General features: G+C 53.4%; 1 protein-coding gene across 2 annotated transcripts in view; it reads left to right on the plus strand.

The window, feature by feature from the left end:
• Positions 1–3,778, plus strand: part of TBC1D2B (TBC1 domain family member 2B) — a 29,943-nt gene extending 26,165 nt beyond the window's left edge. For both annotated transcript variants that reach the window (XM_028502457.2, XM_036013283.1), the window contains exons 12-13: positions 1,058–1,179; positions 2,593–3,778. In XM_028502457.2, the coding sequence (XP_028358258.1) occupies positions 1,058–1,179; positions 2,593–2,788 (318 nt within the window). In that variant the 3' untranslated portion in view covers positions 2,789–3,778. The remainder of the gene's footprint in view (positions 1–1,057; positions 1,180–2,592) is intronic.
• The last annotated feature ends 15,529 nt before the right edge of the window (positions 3,779–19,307 follow it).

Raw genomic sequence — 19,307 nt, forward strand, 5'->3', positions numbered from 1 at the left:
CCTCCCACACCGTCTGCCGTCTGCTTAAGACTCAGTTCTCCGGGAACCGAGTGGTGCACTCAGACTGTGACGGGGAGTGGGCAGGGGACGGAGACGTGGGCGCTGCAGGCGTGTGGCACGGAGCTGCTCTCTCCACCCCTCCCCCCTGTCCTGGTCTCGCCTCTCGGTGCATCACGTGTCTCTGGGTCTTTTGTGTGTGTCTCAAATGTGGGCTGTTTTTTTCAGATTTTGTTTATTTATTTTTAGAGAGAGGGGAAGAGAGGGAGAAAGAGAGGGAGAGAAACATCATCTGTGGTTGCCTCTCATGCGCCCCCTGCTGGGGACCTGGCCCACAACCCAGGCATGTGCCCTGACTGGGAATTGAACCAGTGACCCTTTGGTTTGCAGGCTGGTGCTCAATCCACGGACCCACACCAGACAGGGCTAAAATACAGGCTTTTTTTAAAAAAACCGTCTTGGAGATAGTTTCATACCAGGGCATATGGATCTGGGTTTGGGTTTTTTTTGTTTTTTGTTTTTGTTTTTTGACTGTATACAGATGAACCAGAAATAAGTACACATAACAGGCCCCGATGAGGTCTCTTCCACACGTGCACCTGTGGGCCTGGGAGTGGACGTGCGGGGTCTAGGGTGGACCTGTCTGCGCCCTCACAGACAAGTCGCCCTGCTAAGGGCCTCACGGAGGAGGGGTCCCGCCAGCAGAGCGAGCGTGTGCGCCCCCCGCAGCGGCCCACGCAGCGCTGCACCCCGGTCTGTGGGCGCTGCAGGGAACTCTCAGCCAGGGCCCGGCCACTGCATGCTCTTGGGCAGCTCCTCCCCAGGCCGGTTGGACCTGCAGGGCGACCAGGAGCCCGTCCCTCGGCCTCAGGTGCTGCGTCCCCAAAACAAACCAGTAAAAATGAGCGTGTTTCCACCAGCCAGTCAGTGATTCGCAAGCCGCCCTCACGGCGAGGCAGAAGCTGCCGCGTGGCGGTGCGGAGCCGTCGGGGCTGAGACCCTGCGTGGAAACCGTGTCCGGTTCCGTCTGGGGTCACCCGCCCTGCCCCTCCCCCCACAGGTCATTTTCCGCTTCGCCCTCGCGCTTTTCAAGTACAAGGAGGAGGAGATCCTGAAGCTGCAGGACTCCATGTCCGTGTTCAAGTACCTGCGCTACTTCACGCGCACCGTCCTCGACGCCCGGTGAGTCCCGGGGGCGGGCAGCCCCCCCCCCCCCGCGTCCAGGACGGCAGGGGCCCGATGCCCGCTGCCCGCCCCGCACGGCGGCTGCCCTCCCCTCGCGTCTCCGACTCGGGCCTGCCCAGGGCTCTCCCCCCGCTACCCAGCACACTCCGGCCCCGCCCGGCCCCCACGGCTGCGGGAGGACCTGGGTGACAGCTGTCAGTGCCCACCGAGGGCAGCAGATGAGGAACCGGCGGGGAGGGGGCGCCCCGTGCTGAGAGGGAGGAAGCCAGCCGGGCGGACCGGGGCCGGGGAGGGCGGCTCCGGAGCCAGCGCGGAGACGTGGGACCGAGTGTGGGGGGAGCCGTGACGCGGCCGGGCCGGGGCTGGTGTCCCTGCGGCAGGGACCGAGCTCGGGCCCCGCAGGTGCTGCCGGGCTCCGCTTCTTCCTGAGGGTCTGTGTCCCCCCAGGGTACACGCAGGGTAGGGGGCCTGTCTGGGTGGGGCGGGACCGGCTGCTCTGGGAGGCCAGGGGTCCGCGGGAGGAGCGAGCAGACAGGGGTGGGGGCAGACCCGAGAGCGTGGGAGACCCCGCCGCTCTGGCCGGGCCGCGCGGTGCTCGCAGATCCTTCCGCCCCCGCCCCCCGCCCCCGCCTCCCGGCTGCTGCGCGCACGCCCTGTGGTCCGTGTGCGCCCTGGCCACCGCGGGCCCGTCCGCCAGGCGGCGTCCTGAGCGCCTGCTGCTGCCCGGGAGGCCGGGACGCGCCTGTCGGACCGCGAGGTGGTGCTCTCGCTCGCAGCGTCTTTTACTCAGAAAGTCGATGTTGAAGGAGCTTTGGGGGCGAAGGACACGTCGGCGCCCGCGGTCTCAGTTGGGCAGGCGGAGGAGCCCTCTGAGACTGCCCTCCCCAGTGAAAGCTGGACGCTGCGCCCGGGTGGCCCGAGAGTGTCCGTCACTCTCCCGTGGGGTCGGCTGCAGGCGCACTGGGCAGACTTCCCTGCCGCGGCTCCCGGGGGGTGGAGGGCGTTGTGGTTCCAGAGACCCACCCTGCCCCCCCATCCCCCATCCCACCCCGCCCCCCTCCCCCCGCTGTCTGGTGCAGCTCCGGGCCGAGGGGGCGGGACCTGCCAGCTGCTCCTTTGGCGCCACCTGTTGGGGGTGCAGGGTCGGCGTCCCCAGCCACTGGCTTCAGGGACTCGAGGTCACTGGGTCAGGAGTTCCCGGGGGCATCAACGCGCCAGGCCGGCTGCAGAGGGTCTCCCGGGGCGGTTAGCACCGTGGGTGCCCCCCAGCCCCCCCCCCCCCGGCACTGGGCCCCCACGTGTGGAGCTGCAAACACACAGACTCTGGGGCCAAGGGTTGGGCCCCGTCCACGCTCCCCCGGCGGGACCTGCGCCCCGCTGATGCTGACGCTCCGTCCCGTGTCCCCCCAGGAAGCTGATCGGCATCGCCTTCGGGGACCTGAACCCCTTCCCCCTGCGCCAGATCCGCAACCGGCGCGCCTACCACCTGGAGAAGGTGCGGTTGGAGCTGACGGAGCTGGAGGCCATCCGGGAGGACTTCCTGCGCGAGCGGGACACCAGCCCCGACAAGGGCGCGCTGGTCAGCGACGAGGAGGAGGACACCTGAGCGCCCGCCCTGCAGCCGGGGGTGACCTGCAGACAGAGCGTCTCCGCTGGGGTCTGGGGGGGTCTGCCGGGCAGCCGTCCAGGGCACACCGCGGCCTGCGCTCCTCTGGGCCCTCGGCCGGCTCGCGTCGGTGCACAGCCACCTGCCCCCCAGGCGTCCGTCCTGGGGACTCAGCAGCCACTCGCACCAGTCGGCCGCGGGGGTCCGAGCCCTGAGGAAGCCCCAGGTGGGCCATTGCCTCTTCCCACAGGCCGCGGGCAGCGTCTGGGCGGCCGCACTACGGAGGATGCCCGGTGCTCAGACTCCCAGGCCGGAGTGTGGCCGCCCCGTGGCCTGCCGTCAGTGCGAGGGGAGCGACTTCCTAGGAGAAGCAAGCACGTCGCCACTCAGAACCGGGCACCACACGCGGTCCTGCGGGAAGCTCTCCGCGTGTCTGGGCCACGACTCTCGGGGCGTCTCCAGCACAGATAGACGGGGTTCCGGGGAGGCTGGCTCAGCATCCCGCCAGCCGGGCCCGCCCCGGGCGGCCTCGGTCACGGGGGACGCAGGGCGGCATCTGTGGCTTCCCCCGCAGCAGCAGCTGCTGCCGGCTCGCCCGCTGTGTCCTCGCCTGGCTGGGGCCCCGGTGCCGGCGCTGGGAAGTGCCCCCCCTTCCCCGGACCCACCACCTGGTCCCAGGGGCCCTGAGACCGAGAGCCGCCTCTCTGAACCCCCAGTCTTTGCACAAGGAAGGGGATGCCGTGCCACCCTCCCGGGGCCGTCGGCGTGGCGGGCGCTGTTGTTCCAATGGGAAAGACGCCGTTTTGGACGGAGCCCTTCACCCTGCCTGGAGGAAGCTGGAGATGGCCTCTGGCTGGCAGCCATCTAACACGCTCAGGCCGAGAGTCGAACCCGAGCCATTGGGGGACGGTCAGCCTCCGAGTTCGGGGGTGGGGGGGGCTGCCTCGTTGGATCCCCACTGTGTGGGGAGCTGGCCTCTGTGTTCAGCCAGAAACAAGCCTCTGTCTCCCGTCCGTCATCAGCAGTGGGGTCTCCGTCCTGGGGGTCTCTGGGAGCCGGCGCTGGAGCTCCAGCTCCTGCAGGAAGTTACCTCGAGAGTTGGCCCTGGGAGGAGGGTGGATAGCAGGCCCGCCCCCCCTCCCCCGTCCCCAGGGGCTGTCCGCCTGGGGGTGCCGTGGGCGTGGGGCGCAGCTTCCCCGCAGACCTCGGCTCCCAGGTTCATCTCCCCTGGACCTCCCGTCCTGGGGCGGAAACACCACCTTTAGGAACAGGCCTGTGGTGCCCCTTGGCTCTGAAAAGACGCATCTTCCAAGCACCTGAAGTGACTTCGGGGCCCGGGTTTCAGCCCTTGTGCCCGCGGCGGCGTGATGCCAGGTGGCCCGGCATTGGGCGTGAGAGCCGCGGGTGGACGGCCTGCTCTGTGGGGGAGGGGTGTTGAGTCCACATGGGGCCCCGATGGCACCGACGCTTCCCTCCAGCACTACAATCCCGTCCCACTGCCTGAGCCACTGCTGCCTCCTGGGGCGGCTGGGACCAGGCAGGCCAGACTCCGCGGCCACCCAGGGCGCCGGCCGTGGCCCACAGGACCCTTGTGTTGAGGTGCCAACTCTGTGTTGCTGGGCCTTCTTTTTTTATGGGTCGAACATCCGTGAATACTTTTGTATATTTCACTACAGTTTATATTTTTATAGCCTATTTTTATCAAGGTTTTTCAAGTTCATATGCCTGTATTTTGTATAACAAGTTCTTCTGTGTGCAAGGCTCCCTCGTGCATATTTATGTGACCCTGAACCTCCCGAGTGGCTCTGCATGCCCGTCCACCACGGACCCTCGCTCCCACTCGGCCCCCCCTTCACCCCAGGTCCCACCCTAGGGTCCTGCTGACGGCCGTCCCGCAGCAGCCAAGACCGTGGTCCCCGGGGAGACTGTGGTCTCGACCACGTTGCATCGACATGGGAAGTGTCCCGGGCAGGCAGCTGTCCCAGACTCTGCCTGACGCGGGGTCTGCGTCACCCCCGACACCCCGCCCTCCTGTGTGGCAGCCGGGAGCCGGGCTGCGGCACTGCCCGCTCACTCCTGCTCACTCCTGCTTTCCTGTCACAGCAGCGTCCACGTTCACCTTCCAGTTCAGCCTTGGACTTGCCCTGTTAAAGAGTAAAATAAACTAATTTGTATGACATTCCGACACGATGCGCAGTTGCAGTCACTTGGGGGCAGGGCCAGGGTGGCCATCAGCAGGGGCAGCCCTGGGGGGCCCTGCCAGCCAGCCGTGCGGCAGGTGGGGGGCGGCAGCCAGGATGAGGGTGTCTGCAGGGGCCTGGGAGCCAGAGCAGCTGCCAGCCACAAGGACAGGTGGCCCTCCCACTGCCTGTGACCTGCCCTGCCCGGGTCTCGTGAAGGAACACAGGAGAGTGACTGAGACCAAAGCTGTTCCCTCAGTGTGGGGCAGGGGGCTCCAGGGAGGATCCTCGCTGGCTCAGACCTCAGACCGGGTGAGCCGTCTCCTCCTGGGGCTGGAGGCGGCGAGGCTGCTGGTTCCTGAGGTCCCTCGGCACCACGGCAGGGGCAGGGGTAGGGGCCGGGCTGGGGCTGACGTTGCAGGCATGGGTGTCCACAGACACGGACAGCAAGAAAGCCGGGCCACGAGGTGTGGAGGACGGCAGGACACGGACAGATCTATGTATTCTTGGTATTCTCAGATTAGAAGCAAGTAAATCTACTTCACTCTCAGAATTCCAGGATCCACAGAAAAAACGGAGTTCAGTTTCCCCAGAGCCAGCCTCATTGCCCAGTCCTTCGGAAAAAAAGCCATTCCACACTTGCTGTTCACAGCCGAGTGACAAAAATTCTGGGGGAAAACCAGCAAGTGCAAAGACGCAGGGCTATAGTAGATGGGATCTTTCTCCAGAGACACCAACGCCATAAATTACTCACAAGTATCTGAGACTCCTGGGTATCCGTTAAAGCCCTTAGCAAAGTTGAAAAGACATTTGTCCACTTTCCAACTCAGGAACTTTTCAAAAGCCGGTAAATGGTGCCGCCTCGTGGACACATGTGGTATTGCAGTTGACACCACAGGGACAAATGGGACCGCTCTCTGTCTTCAGGTAGAGGGCTAGGTGTCTCCCGCTTCCCTCTCACACCTAACACAACCCGCACAGGTAACTGAGTTCAGTCTTTCCTGGGCCGGTTGTATTGCCAGGTCCTCCAGGAATGGGCCATTCCAGAGACGCCTTAAGGAAACAGCCACATAAAGAGCATTAATGGGGAGGAAATGCTAAGTACAAAGGGCAGAGCGGATGCAGCTGGGCTAGTTTTCAAGACCCTCCCACCCATAAATCACCCACTACTTTCCTAGACTCCTGCGAAGCCATCAAGGCCCTCAGCGAACTCGACAGCCACTCAGGTTCCCCCCCACCCCCCACGCACCCCGCCAGTCGGCATTTTTGAAAAGTAGGTAAGTGGTGCCGCCTTGTGGACATGGTTGGTATTGCAGTCGGCTGGACCTCGACCAATGCGAGTTGTCTGTACAGTGAAACCTCCGTTCTGTTGGGAACGTGAACAATTACGTTCTTGAACCAAGTTATTCACAGGGAAAAAAAAATGTTCCATTTGTCGAACAAAACGTCACTTCTCTGCCCGACAACTTTTTCATGCAGATAGCAGGGGGAAATGATTCTGTTTTCGAACGAAGCGCTTCAACAACTGTGCGGGAGAAAATCAGTTCGAGAATCGAGGTTCCACTGCACAGCGGCCCGGAGGAGGGGTAGGCGGGGAATCTTTCCAGACCCGCACGCACAGATAACAACTCAGGGACCGCCGGGCGCAACGGAGTCTCCTGGCTCCACAGCTGGGGGAGTCACCTCCGGAGCCCAGAGCCCAGCAAGTGTGCAGCTGCCGAGGGTTGCGCCCCCCTGCTCAGGCTGCCCCAGCTCTTCTGGGCTCTATACTTGAATACTTAGTGTCTCTCTCCCTCCCTCCCTCCCTCCCTCCCTCCATCCCTTCCTCCCTCCCTTTCTCCCTCCCTCCCTCCCTTCCTTCCTTCCCTCCTTCCTTCCTTGGTTTGTTGTGTTATTGTTTTTGTTTTTGTTTTTGAGAAACAGAGAAAGGTCAATTTGTTGTCCCACTTATTTGTGCATTCATTAGTTGATTCTTGTACGTGCCCTGACCAGGGATCAAACCCACAACCATGGAGTATCCGCATACCCCATTCCCACGAACTGAGCCCATAGGCTAGGGCTGTAAGTCTTTTAGATTAAATGGTCAAGGTGAGCCCTGGCTGGTGTAGCTCAGTGGATTGAGTGCTGGCCTGGGAACCAAAATATCATGGGTTTAATTCCCAGCCAGGGCATATGCCTGGGTTGTGGGCCAGCTCCTCAATGGGAGCCACCTGAGAGGCAACCACACACTGATGTTTCTCTCCCTCTGTTTCTCCTCCCTTCCTCTCTGTAAATAAGATCTTTAAGAAAATGAAATAATGGACGTAGTGGGTGATCAGTACCACTCCATGGGTATGATATGCCAGGGCACTACTACACAAGCTGTAACTGGGGTGTGCCTAATAGTTTCAAATGTCTTAGGTTAATTTTTACAAATAATCAGTTGATTAGGCCAGGAGGCATTCTTTTCTTATTAAACTGATGGAAGCAGCAAAATTTAGAGAAAGTGAATAGGAAAGTTAGGTGGTTTTATGATGCTAAGAATGAAGCATCCTCTTTAAGATAAGCAGCCTATTAATTTAATCATTGATGTTTTACAAGAGAAAATAGCTTTTCTAAGACCCTAGGTATGTGCAGGTCTTAAAATTATCTGTGGATTTCCTTAAAAGTTGTTTTTGAAGTCATTTTTCCCTCTTAGATGTTCTCCGGAGTCGTGGGGTAAAGGCATTCCTGGCTCTTGGCAGATGAGATAGTGCTTGTTAACTATTTGTCAACTGTGTCAGTAGTTATAACCAAGCTGTGAGCTCCGGCCCGGCTTCAGCTCCCCCGGCGACACGCCTCACAGTGCCGACGGAACACACTTCTTTGCAGTCAGAAGCCGAGCTGGAGGAGCTTCAGATTAAGGAGGAAGAAATAAATAATTTTAAGTTCTTAATAAGTACCTACAACATCCGAGACTTATGAAAATAATTCTTCACACCTATTGTTTCTCTAGAATGGCATACATACATTATTAGCAGTACTTCTTTCTGAAAACATAGTGAAAGAACAACAAATAAGGGGGGGGCTGACTTTTAAACTGACCGGGACGGGCTGCATAGACTAGTTTTGGATGTAGGTATACCCAGGTGCTTTGGGATGGTTCACAGGCTTTGCAGCGTATTATCTGACTGTCCTTTAACGTAGCTGTAAAGTTTTGCGGTTTTCCAAGTCCAGCTCACACAGGGAATGGAAGCTTTTCATTACGAAATAACAACAACAACAATAACGAAAATAACAACAACAACAGACTATTTTCTGAAGATTTCCGGAAACCAGTCCAGATTCCTAGCAAAGTCGGTCAAGACTTTTAAAAAACTAAGTAAGTGCTGCCACCCTGTGGACTCACTTGGTATTGCAGGACACAGAACAAAACCAATGGGACAGTTGCAGCTCAGATTAGAGGCTAAGTGTGTCCTGCTTCCCTCCCCGACTTAACAGAACCTGCAGAGGTGACTGAGTTCAGTGTTGCCTGCGGCGGCTGCATCGCCAGGTCCTCTAGGAACGAGCCACTCCAGAGACAGGGTTAAGGAAACAATCATAGAAAGAGCATTAAGGGGGAAGCAGTACTAAATATCGGGTTGGCCAAGTATTCGTGTGTGTTTTTTCTTCCTTGAGATGGCTCTACTGGGGTTAGTTATCTCTAACTTCATTTGAAACAATTTTGTTAGATGATAGTGTACAGCTGTCATATCAGTGTGCATTAAAAAAAAACTTATCAAAATTGGTAAATTTAGCCCTGGCTGGTGTAGTTCAGTGGAGTGAGTCGGGCTTGTGAACCAAAGTGTCGCAGGTTCGGTTCCCAGCCAGGGTACATTCCTGGGTTGCAGGCCATAACCCCCAGCAACCGCACATCGATGTTTCTCTCTCTCTGTCTCTATCTCGCTCCCTTCCCTCTCTAAAAATAAATAAAATCTTTAAAAAAATGTAAATTTTTGTGTAGCCATTTTAGTAGTGAAGGTGGAAGAAAATATGCCACATTTTCAGCATACTGTGCTGTATTATTTCAATAAAACCAAAAATATACTGAATAAAAAAAAAACAGATATGTGCAGTGCCCGGAGGAGGTGCTGTGCGACTGATCGAACGTGGGAAATGTGGTTTGCACACTTTCATGTTGGAGGTTTTACACAGGATGATGCTCCACGATTGGATAGACCAGCTGAAGTTGATAGCGATCAAAGCGAGACATTAATTGAGAATAATCAAGTTATACCCCACAGGAGATAGAAACATACTCAAAATACCCAGATCAGTAAACTTATGGGTGAAAATAAAAAATATTTTATTTTACAAAAAAAAATCAGCTTTTTGGCCATAACAATATAAAGAGCCTGAGAAGATGCAGCTGGGCTAGTTTTCAAGACCCTCTCACCCATTAATTACCCACTACTTTCCTAGACTCCTGCAATAGTCGGTATTTTTTAAAAGTAGGTAAGTGGTGCCGCCTTGTGGACACCATTGGTATTGCAGTCGGCAGCACAGGGACAAATGGGACCGCTCTCTGTCTTCAGGTCGAGGGCTAGGTGTCTCCCGCTTCCCTCTCACACCTAACACAACCCGCACAGGTAACTGAGTTCAGTCTTTCCTGGGCCGGTTGTATTGCCAGGTCCTCCAGGAATGAGCCATTCCAGAGACGCCTTAAGGAAACAGCCACATAAAGAGCATTAATGGGGAGGAAATGCTAAGTACGAAGGGCAGAGCGGATGCAGCTGGGCTAGTTTTCAAGACCCTCCCACCCATAGATCACCCACTACTTTCCTAGACTCCTGCGAATCCATCAAGGCCCGCAGCAAAGTCGACAGCCACTCAGGTTATCCGCCGCCCCGCGCCCCCCCGCCCCCCGCAGTCGGTATTTTTGAAAAGTAGGTAAGTGGTGCCGCCTTGTGGACATGGTTGGTATTGCAGTCGGCAGGACCGCGACAAACGCGAGTTGTCTGTACAGTGAAACCTCCGTTCCGTTCCGAACGTGAACAGTTCGGTCTTGAACCAAGTTATTCACAGAAAAAAAAAACAACAAATGTTTCATTTGCCGAACAAAACATCACTTCTCTGCCCGACAACTTTTTCATCCTGATAGCAGGGGGAAATCATTCAGTTTTCGAACGAAGCTCTTCTCCACAACTGTGCGGGAGGAAATCAGTTCGAGAACCGAGGTTCCACTGCACAGCGGCCCCGAGGAGGGGTAGGCGGGGAATCTCTCCAGACCCGCACACACAAATAGCAGCTCAGGGACCGCCGGGCGCAACGGAGTCTTCTGGCTCCACAGTTGGGAGAGTCGCCTCCAGAGCCCAGAGCCCAGCAAGTGTGCAGCTGCCGAGGGTTGTGTCCGCAGCTCAGGCTGCCTCAGCTCTTCTTGGCTCTATGCTCGAGTACTTAGTGTAAGTCTCTCTCTCTCTGTCTCTCTCTCTTCCTTCCTTCCTTCCTTCCTTCCTTCCTTCCCTCCTTCCTTCCTTTGTTGTTGTGTGTTTTTTGTTTTTGTTTTTGTTTTTGAGAAACAGAGAAAGGCCAGTTTGTTGTCCCACTTATTTGTGCATTCATTAGTTGATTCTTGTATGTGCCCTGACCAGGGATCAAACCCGCAACCTTGTAGTATCCCAATACCACATTCTCATCAACTGAGCCCCTAGGGTAGGGCTGTAAGTCTTTTCCTTTAAATGGGCAAGGTGAGCCCCAGCTGGTGTAGGTCAGTGGATTGACCACTGGCCTGGACACCAAAATATCATGGGTTCAATTCCCAGTCAGGGCAAATGCCTGTGTTGTGGGCCAGCTCTTCAATGGGAGCCACCTGAGAGGCAACCACACACTGATGTTTCTCTCCTTCTGTTTCTCCTCCCTTCCTCTCTTTAAATAAGATCTTTAAAAAAAATAAAATAATGGACTTAGTGGATGATCTGTACTACTCCATGGGTATGACATGCCAGGGTACTACTACACAAGCTATAACTGGGGTGTGCCTAATAGTTTCAAATGTGTTAGGTTATTAAAAAAAAATAAAAACAGTCACAGTTGATTAGGCCAGGAGGCATTCTTTTCTTATTTAAACTGATGGAAGTAGCAAAATTTAGAGAAACTGAGTAGGAAAGTTAGATGGTTTTATGATGCTAAGAATTAAGCATCCTTTTTAAGATAAGCAGCCTATTAATTTAATCATTGATGTTTTACAAGACAAAATACCTTTCCTAAGACCCTAAGTATGTGAAGGTCTTAAGATTATCTGTGGATTTCGTTAGAAGTTGTTTTTGAAATCAGTTTTCCCTCTTTGATGTTCTAAGGAGTCGTGGGGTAAAGGCATTTCTGGCTCTTGGCAGATGAGATAGTGCTTGTTAACTATTTGTCAACTGTGTCAGTAGTTATAACCAAACCATGCGCTCTGGCCCATCTTCGCCTCCCCCATCCACACGCCTCTCAGTGCCGACGGAACACACTTCTTTACAGTCAGAAGACAAGCTGGAAGAGCTTCAGATTAAGGAGGAACAAATAAATAATTTTAAGTTCTTAATAATTACCTACAACATCCAAGATTTATGAAAACAATTCTTCACACCTATTGTCTCTCTAGGATGGCATACATACGTTATTAGCAGTACTTCTTTCTGAAAACATAGTGAAAGAACAACAAACAAGGGGGGGCTGACTTTTAAACTAAACAGGACGGGCTGCATAGACTAGTTTTGGATGTAAGTATACCCAAGTGCTTTCGATGGTTCACAGGCTTTGCAGCGTATTATCTTACCGTACTTTCAAGTAGCTGTAAAGTTTTGCATTTTCCAAGTCCAGCTCACACAGGGAATGGAAGCTTTTCATTACGAAATAACAACAACAGCAATAACAATAATAACAACAACAGACTATTTTCTGAAGATTTCCGGAAACCAGTCCAGATTCCTAGCAAAGTCGGCCAAGACTTTTTAAAAAGAAAGTTAAGTGCTGCCACCCTGTGGACTCACTTGGTATTGCACGACGCAGAACAAAACCAATGGGACAGTTGTAGCTCAGATCAGGGGCTAAGTGTGTCCTGCTTCCCTCCCCGACTTAACAGAACCTGCAGAGGTGACTGAGTTCAGTGTTGCCTGCGGCGGCTGCATCGCCAGGTCCTCTAGGAATGAGCCACTCCAGAGACAGCGTTAAGGAAACAACTATATAAAGAGCGTTAAGGGGGAGGCAGTACTAAATATCCGGTTGGCCAAATATTTGTGTTGTTTTTTTTTTTTCCTTGAGATGGCTATAGTTGGGCTTAGCTGTTTTTAACTTCATTTGAAACAATTTTGTTAGATTGTAGTGTACAGCTGCCATATCAGTGTGCATTTAAAAAACTTATCAAAATTGGTACATATGCCCTGGCTGGCGTGGCTCAGTGGATTGAGCGTGGGCTGCGAACCAAAGCATTGAAGGTTCGATTCCCAGTCTGGGCACAAGCCTGGGTTGCAGGCCACGGCCCCAGCACCCGCACATTGATGTTTCTCTCTCTCTGTCCTTCTCCCTCCCTTCCCTCTCTAAAAATAAATAAATAAAATCTTTAAAAAAAAAGAAAACTCTACAAAATCAGTAAATTTTTGTGTAGCCATTTTAGTAGTAAAGGTGGAAGAAAATATACCACATTTTCAGCATATTGTGCTGTATTATTTCAATAAAGACAAAAATATTACTGAAACGAAAAAAAAAATTGTGCAGTGACCAGAGGAGGTGCTTGCGACTGATCGAACGTGGGAAAAGTGGTTTGCACATTTTCATGTTGGAGATTTTACACTGGATGATGCTCCACGATTGGATAGACTAGTTGAAGTTGACAGTGATCAAAATGAGACATTAATTGAGAATAATCAACGTTATAACCCACAGAAAATAGCTGACATACTCAAAACACCCAAATCAATAAAGTTATGGATGAAAATGAAAAATCTTTTTTTTTACAAAAAAATGAGCTTTTTGGCCACGCCAAAATAAGAGCTTGAGAAGATGTAGCTAGACTAGTTTTCAAGACCCTCCCACCCATAAATTACCCACTACTTTCCTAGACTCCTGCAATAGTCGGTATTTTTTAAAAGTAGGTAAGTGGTGCCGCCTTGTGGACACCGTTGGTATTGCAGTCGGCAGCACAGGGACAAATGGGACCTCTCTCTGTCTTCAGGTCGAGGGCTAGGTGTCTCCCGCTTCCCTCTCACACCTAACACAACCCGCACAGGTAACTGAGTTCAGTCTTTCCTGGGCCGGTTGTATTGCCAGGTCCTCCAGGAATGAGCCATTCCAGAGACGCCTTAAGGAAACAGCCACATAAAGAGCATTAATGGGGAGGAAATGCTAAGTACGAAGGGCAGAGCGGATGCAGCTGGGCTAGTTTTCAAGACCCTCCCACCCATAAATCACCCACTACTTTCCTAGACTCCTGCGAAGCCATCGAGGCCCGAAGCTAAGTCGACAGCCACTCAGGTTATCCGCTGCCCCCCGCCCCCCCCGCAGTCAGTATTTTTGAAAAGTAGGTCAGTGGTGCCGCCTTGTGGACAAGGTTGGTATTGCAGTCGGCAGGACCGCGACAAATACGTGTTGTGTCTGTACAGTGAAACCTCCATTCTTTTGCGAACGTGAACAGTTCGGTCTTGAACCAAGTTATTCACAGAAAAAAAACAACAAATGTTTCATTTGCCGAACAAAACATCACTTCTTTGCCCGACAACTTTTTCATGCTGATAGCAGGGGTAAATGATTCAGTTTTCGAACGAAGTTCTCCAACAACTGTGCGGGAGGAAATCAGTTCGAGAACCGAGGTTCCACTGCACAGCGGCCCCGAGGAGGGGTAGGCGGGGAATCTCTCCAGACCCGCACACACAAATAGCAGCTCAGGGACCGCCGGGCGCAACGGAGTCTTCTGGCTCCACAGCTGGGGCAGTGGCCTCTGGAGCCCGGAGTCCAGCAAGTGTGCAGCTGCCGAGGGTTGTGTCCGCAGCTCAGGCTGCCTCAGCTCTTCTTGGCTCTATGTTCGAGTACTTAGTGTAAGTCTCTCTCTCTTCCTTCCTTCCTTCCTTCCTTCCTTCCTTCCTTCCTTCCTTCCTTCCTTCCTTCCCTCCTTCCTTCCTTCCTTCCTTGGTTTGTTGTTGTGGTTTTTGTTTTTGTTTTTGAGAAACAGAGAAAGGTCAATTTGTTGTCCCACTTATTTGTGCATTCATTAGTTGATTCTTGTATGTGCCCTGACCAGGGATCAAACCCACGACCTTGGAGTATCCGCATACCCCATTCCCACGAACTGAGCCCATAGGCTTGGGCTGTAAATCTTTTAGATTAAATGGGCAAGTTGAGCCCCGGCTGGTGTAGCTCAGTGGATTGAGCAACCAAAATACTATGCGTTCAATTCCCAGTAGGGCATATTCCTGGGTTGTGGGCCAGCTCCTCAATGGGAGCCACCTGAGAGGCAACCACACACTGATGTTTTTCTCCCTCTGTTTCTCCTCCCATTCTCTCTCTAAATAAGGTCTTTAAAAAAATAAAATAATGGACTTAGTGGACGATCTGTACCACTCCATGGGTATGATATGCCAGAGCACTGCATGAACTGTAACTGGGGTGTGCCTAATAGTTTCAAATGTCTTAGGTTATTAAAAAAAAACAAAACAATCACAGTTGATTAGTCCAGGAGGCATCCTTTTCTTATTTAAACTGATGGAAGTAGCAAAATTTAGAGAAAATAAGTAGGAAGATTAGATGGTTTTATGATGCTGAGAATGAAGCATCCTCTTTAAGATAAGCAGCCTACTAATTTAATCAATGATGTTTTACAAGAGAAAATACCTTTTCTAAGACCCTAAGTATGTGCAGGTCTTAAAATTATCTGTGGATTTCGTTAGAAGTTGTTTTTGAAGTCAGTTTTCCCTCTTAGATGTTCTCCGGAGTCGTGGGGTAAAGGCATTTCTGGCGCTTGGCAGATGAGATAGTGCTTGTTAACTATTTGTCAACTGTGTCAGTAGTTATAACCAAACCATGCGCTCTGGCCCAGCTTCGCCTCCCCCATCCACACGCCTCTCAGTGCCGACGGAACACACTTCTTTACAGTCAGAAGACGAGCTGGAAGAGCTTCAGATTAAGGAGGAACAAATAAATAATTTTAAGTTCTTAATAATTACCTACAACATCCAAGACTTATGAAAATAATTCTTCACACCTATTGTTTCTCTAGAATGGCATACATACATTATTAGCAGTACTTCTTTCTGAAAACATAGTGAAAGAACAACAAATAAGGGGGGGGCTGACTTTTAAACTAAACAGGACGGGCTGCATAGACTAGTTGTGGATGTAGGTATACCCAGGTGCTTTGGGATGGTTCACAGGCTTTGCAGCGTATTATCTGACTGTCCTTTAACGTAGCCGTAAAGTTTTGCGGTTTTCCAAGTCCAGCTCACACAGGGAATGGAAGCTTTTCATTACGAAATAACAACAACAGCAATAACAATAATAATAACAACAACAGACTATTTTCTGAAGATTTCCGGAAACCAGGCCAGATTCCTAGCAAAGTCGGCCAAGACTTTTTAAAAAGAAAGTTAAGTGCTGCCACCCTGTGGACTCACTTGGTATTGCACGACGCAGAACAAAACCAATGGGACAGTTGTAGCTCAGATCAGGGGCTAAGTGTGTCCTGCTTCCCTCCCCGACTTAACAGAACCTGCAGAGGTGACTGAGTTCAGTGTTGCCTGCGGCGGCTGCATCGCCAGGTCCTCTAGGAATGAGCCACTCCAGAGACAGCGTTAAGGAAACAACCATATAAAGAGCATTAAGGGGGAGGCAGGAGTAAATATTGGGTTGGCCAAATATTCGTGTTTTGTGTTTTTCCCTTGAGATGCCTGTGGTTGGGTTTAGCTGTTTTCACTTCATTTGAAACACTTTTCTTAGAGTATAGTGTACAGCTGTCATATCATTGTGCATTAAAAAAACTTGTCAAAATTGGTAAATTGCCCTGGCTGGCATTGCAAGTGGTTTGAGCGCGGGCTGTGAACCAAAGCATCACAAGTTCGATTCCCAGTCTGGGCACATGCCTGGGTTGCAGGCCATTGCCCCCAGCAACCGCACATTGATGTTTCTCTCTCTCTCCCTTTGTCCCTCTGTTCCCCCTCTAAAAATAAATAAATAAAATCTTAAAAAAAAGAAAACTCTAAAAAAATTGGTAAATTTTATTGTAGCCGTTTTAATATTGAAGGTGGAAGAAAATATGCCACACTTTCAGCATATTATGCTGTATTTTTCAATAAAGCCAAAAATACTACTGAAACAGAAAAAAAAAAGGTTTGTGCAGTGCCTGGAAGAGGTGCTGTGCGACTGATCAAACGTGGGAAAAGTGGTTTGCATACTTTCGTGTTGGAGATTTTACACTGGATGATGCTCCACGATTGGATAGACCAGCTGAAGTTGAAAGCGATGAAAGCAAGACATTAATTGAGAATAATCAACGTTATACCCCACAGGAGATAGCTGACATACTCAAAATACCCAAATCAATAAAGTTATGGATGAAAATGAAAAATCTTTTTTTTTTGCCAAAAAAATGAGCTTTTTGACCACGCCAATATAAAGAGCCTGAGAAGATGTAGCTGGGCTAGTTTTCAAGACCCTTCCCCCCCATAAATTACCCACTACTTTCCTAGACTCCTGCGAAGCCTTCAAGGCCCATAGCAAAATTTATAACCGTATTGTCCTTTTTCCCATAGAGGATGTTTTTGAAAAGTAGGTCAAAGTTGTCACCTTGTGGAAACAGGTGGTATTGCAGCCAGCGCAACAGGGACAAGTTAAGACAGTTGAACATTTCGGTTCTGGACAGTTTTTCACAGAAAAGAAAATGTCTCAGTTATGAAACAAACCTTTGGTTCTTGACCCGACAATCCTTTCATGCAGCTGCCTAGGGGGAAATTATTTGGTTTTCGAACAAATCGGTTCTGGAAGAGCCTTGGGAAACGAATTAAGTTCATAACCGAGGTTCCAGTCTATAACCAGATTAGCGGTTAGGTCCACCCTCCTCCCTTGTAGACGTAGCAGCACCTACAGAACTAACTGAAGTCGGTCGTTCCTGTGCCGGTCGCATTGCCAGGTCCGCCGACCTCAAGCTCTTCCAGAGCCAAGACTCAGGGAATAATGATAGAAGAGGACTCAGGGTGAGGATACAGCAAGGACAAAGGCCCAGAGCAGGAGGCTGCTTTTGCAGAGCCACACTAAAAAATAACAGACTGCCCTCGAAAGCCTCCTGGAAACCAATTAAGATTCTTAACCAAGTCGATGACCGCTCCCCCTACCCTCCCGCCCCCGGAAGGGTATATTTTTTAGACAGCAAGTAAATGCTGCCGTCTTGTGGACACTAGTGGTATTGCAGGCTGCAGAACAGAAACAAAAGGCACAATGGTCTGGAGCTCAAGATGACAAAGCAGCAGTGTTGAGCTTTCCTCCCAGACTTAACCGAACTCTCAGAATTAACTGAAGTCGGTCTTCCCTGAGCCAAATGCATTGCCAGGTCCTCCAGCAATAAGCAAGGTCAAAGGGCTCGGGGTCAGCGTCCCCAGCCACTGGCTTCAGGAACTCTGGGTCGCTCCATCAGGAGTTCCCAGAGGCACCCACGTGCTGGGCTGGCTGCAGAGGGTCTTCCGGGGCGGTTAGGACTGCGGGTGCCCTTCCGCCCCGCCCCCCAGGCGCCCCTCCGCACTGGGCCCCCGTGTGCTCAGCTCCAAGCACACAGATTCTGCAGCTGAGTGTTCGGTGCCACAAATCGGCAGGCAGGAATTCTGAGTCAGGTGTGTCCAGGGGACGTCGGGTTAGACAGGACCCACCTGTGTCTGCATGGGGGAACGCTGGGGCCTCTCACGCACGCAGCGTGGTCTTCTCGCTGCGTGCGTGAGAAGCAAGCTCGCAGAGCAAGCTTCTCTGCACCCAGAGCAAGACACAGGGTGCTTGCTCTGCTCTGGACCGACGTCCAGGCCACGCAGGGGCTGTGGTCCCCGCCCCGCCTCAGGCAGCAGCCCCCGACGGAAGGTGTCAGTGAGGAGTGTGAATGTCCTCTGGTGCTTTTCTGTGGCCAAGGTGGGGCTGCACCCCACTCCTTCATGAGAGGGGCGGGCAGGAGGGGGCTCTGAGAGCTGAAGGACCCGGGCTGGTCTTGTGGCCCTGGTCCCCGTTCCCAGCCCGTCAGCTGAGCTGAGCTGCAGGCAGGACCTGGTCAGCCCACGCTGAGGACTGTGTCCAGGCCTCTCCTCCCGCCTCACGTGTTCTAGAAGGTACTCTGGGAACTCAGCATTTAAAGTGCCTTTCTGGCCTTTTACCTCCCTGCAGGAGGATCCTGTGGGTGGGAGTCAGGCCTCTCGCAGGGCCGGGGGTCTAAGTAGAAGGTGTGTGTGTTCTGACTTATGTGCCCCTCCCGTCCCCAGAACCCCCGAACCCGTCCCAACAGAACCAGGCTGTTCCCTGACAGAGACAGGAGTCCCGGGGACGTGCCTGTTCCACCACAGCCCTTCCTGGGGTTTCTGTGGGTATCAGCGCCTTGGTCCCTACAGAATGGGGAGGGGGCGCGAGGGAGCCCCCTTTACTGCTGGAGGAGTCAGCTCCTGTTGTGACCCCCAGGACGGTGGGTGGCGTCGGATCGGCGCTGGAAACCCAGCCCGGCCTGGGCTTCGTGTCACTTAGGTTCTCCTTAAAGCGCCGGCCAGCAGGGGGGTGGGGGCGGGTCCCGTGATTGGACGGTAACCTGTGCGCTGTACACGCAGCCCCGGCCCGCGGGCGCGGTGACAGGCAGGAAGGGCACAGGCTCCCGAGACCGCCGCGATGCTCCCGCTGGAGGTGGGTGTATGGCCAGGTGGGCGCAGGCGTCCCCTCGAGCCCTCCAGGCTGCTCAGAGCCCGTCCCGCGGCGGCGGGGACGGCGGCGACGGTGGAGGACCCAGGCCTGACCGCGGAGCCACTGCCGGATGCCGACCAGCCCCCCGGCGCGAGGACAGGCGCCCTCCTCCCACCGTCTGCGACCTGCCCTGCCTGAGTCACGGGTTGTTTGCCTCTCGCTGGGAGGACAGCTCAGGCCCAGCTGCCCCTGGGGACACCAGCCCCCACCCCCCCGTGGTCGGAAAACACACCAGAGTGATTAAGAGCAAAGTTGTTTTCACGGTGTGGGGGAGGGGGCTCGGGGAGGATACGCAGACAGTCGCAGGCGGCGAGGACCTGGCGAGGCGGCGAGGCTGCAGGTCCCTGAGCTCCCGGGCACCACCGCAGGGGCCCAGCGGGGCTGGCAACCCCCGCCCCCCGGCTCTTCGTGGGTCCGGACCCCCAAGTAGAAGCCCTGCTGACGGCCTCTCCTGAGGG

The sequence above is a fragment of the Phyllostomus discolor genome, chromosome 12, assembly GCF_004126475.2.
Source record: "Phyllostomus discolor isolate MPI-MPIP mPhyDis1 chromosome 12, mPhyDis1.pri.v3, whole genome shotgun sequence".
Taxonomy (NCBI): domain Eukaryota; kingdom Metazoa; phylum Chordata; class Mammalia; order Chiroptera; family Phyllostomidae; genus Phyllostomus; species Phyllostomus discolor.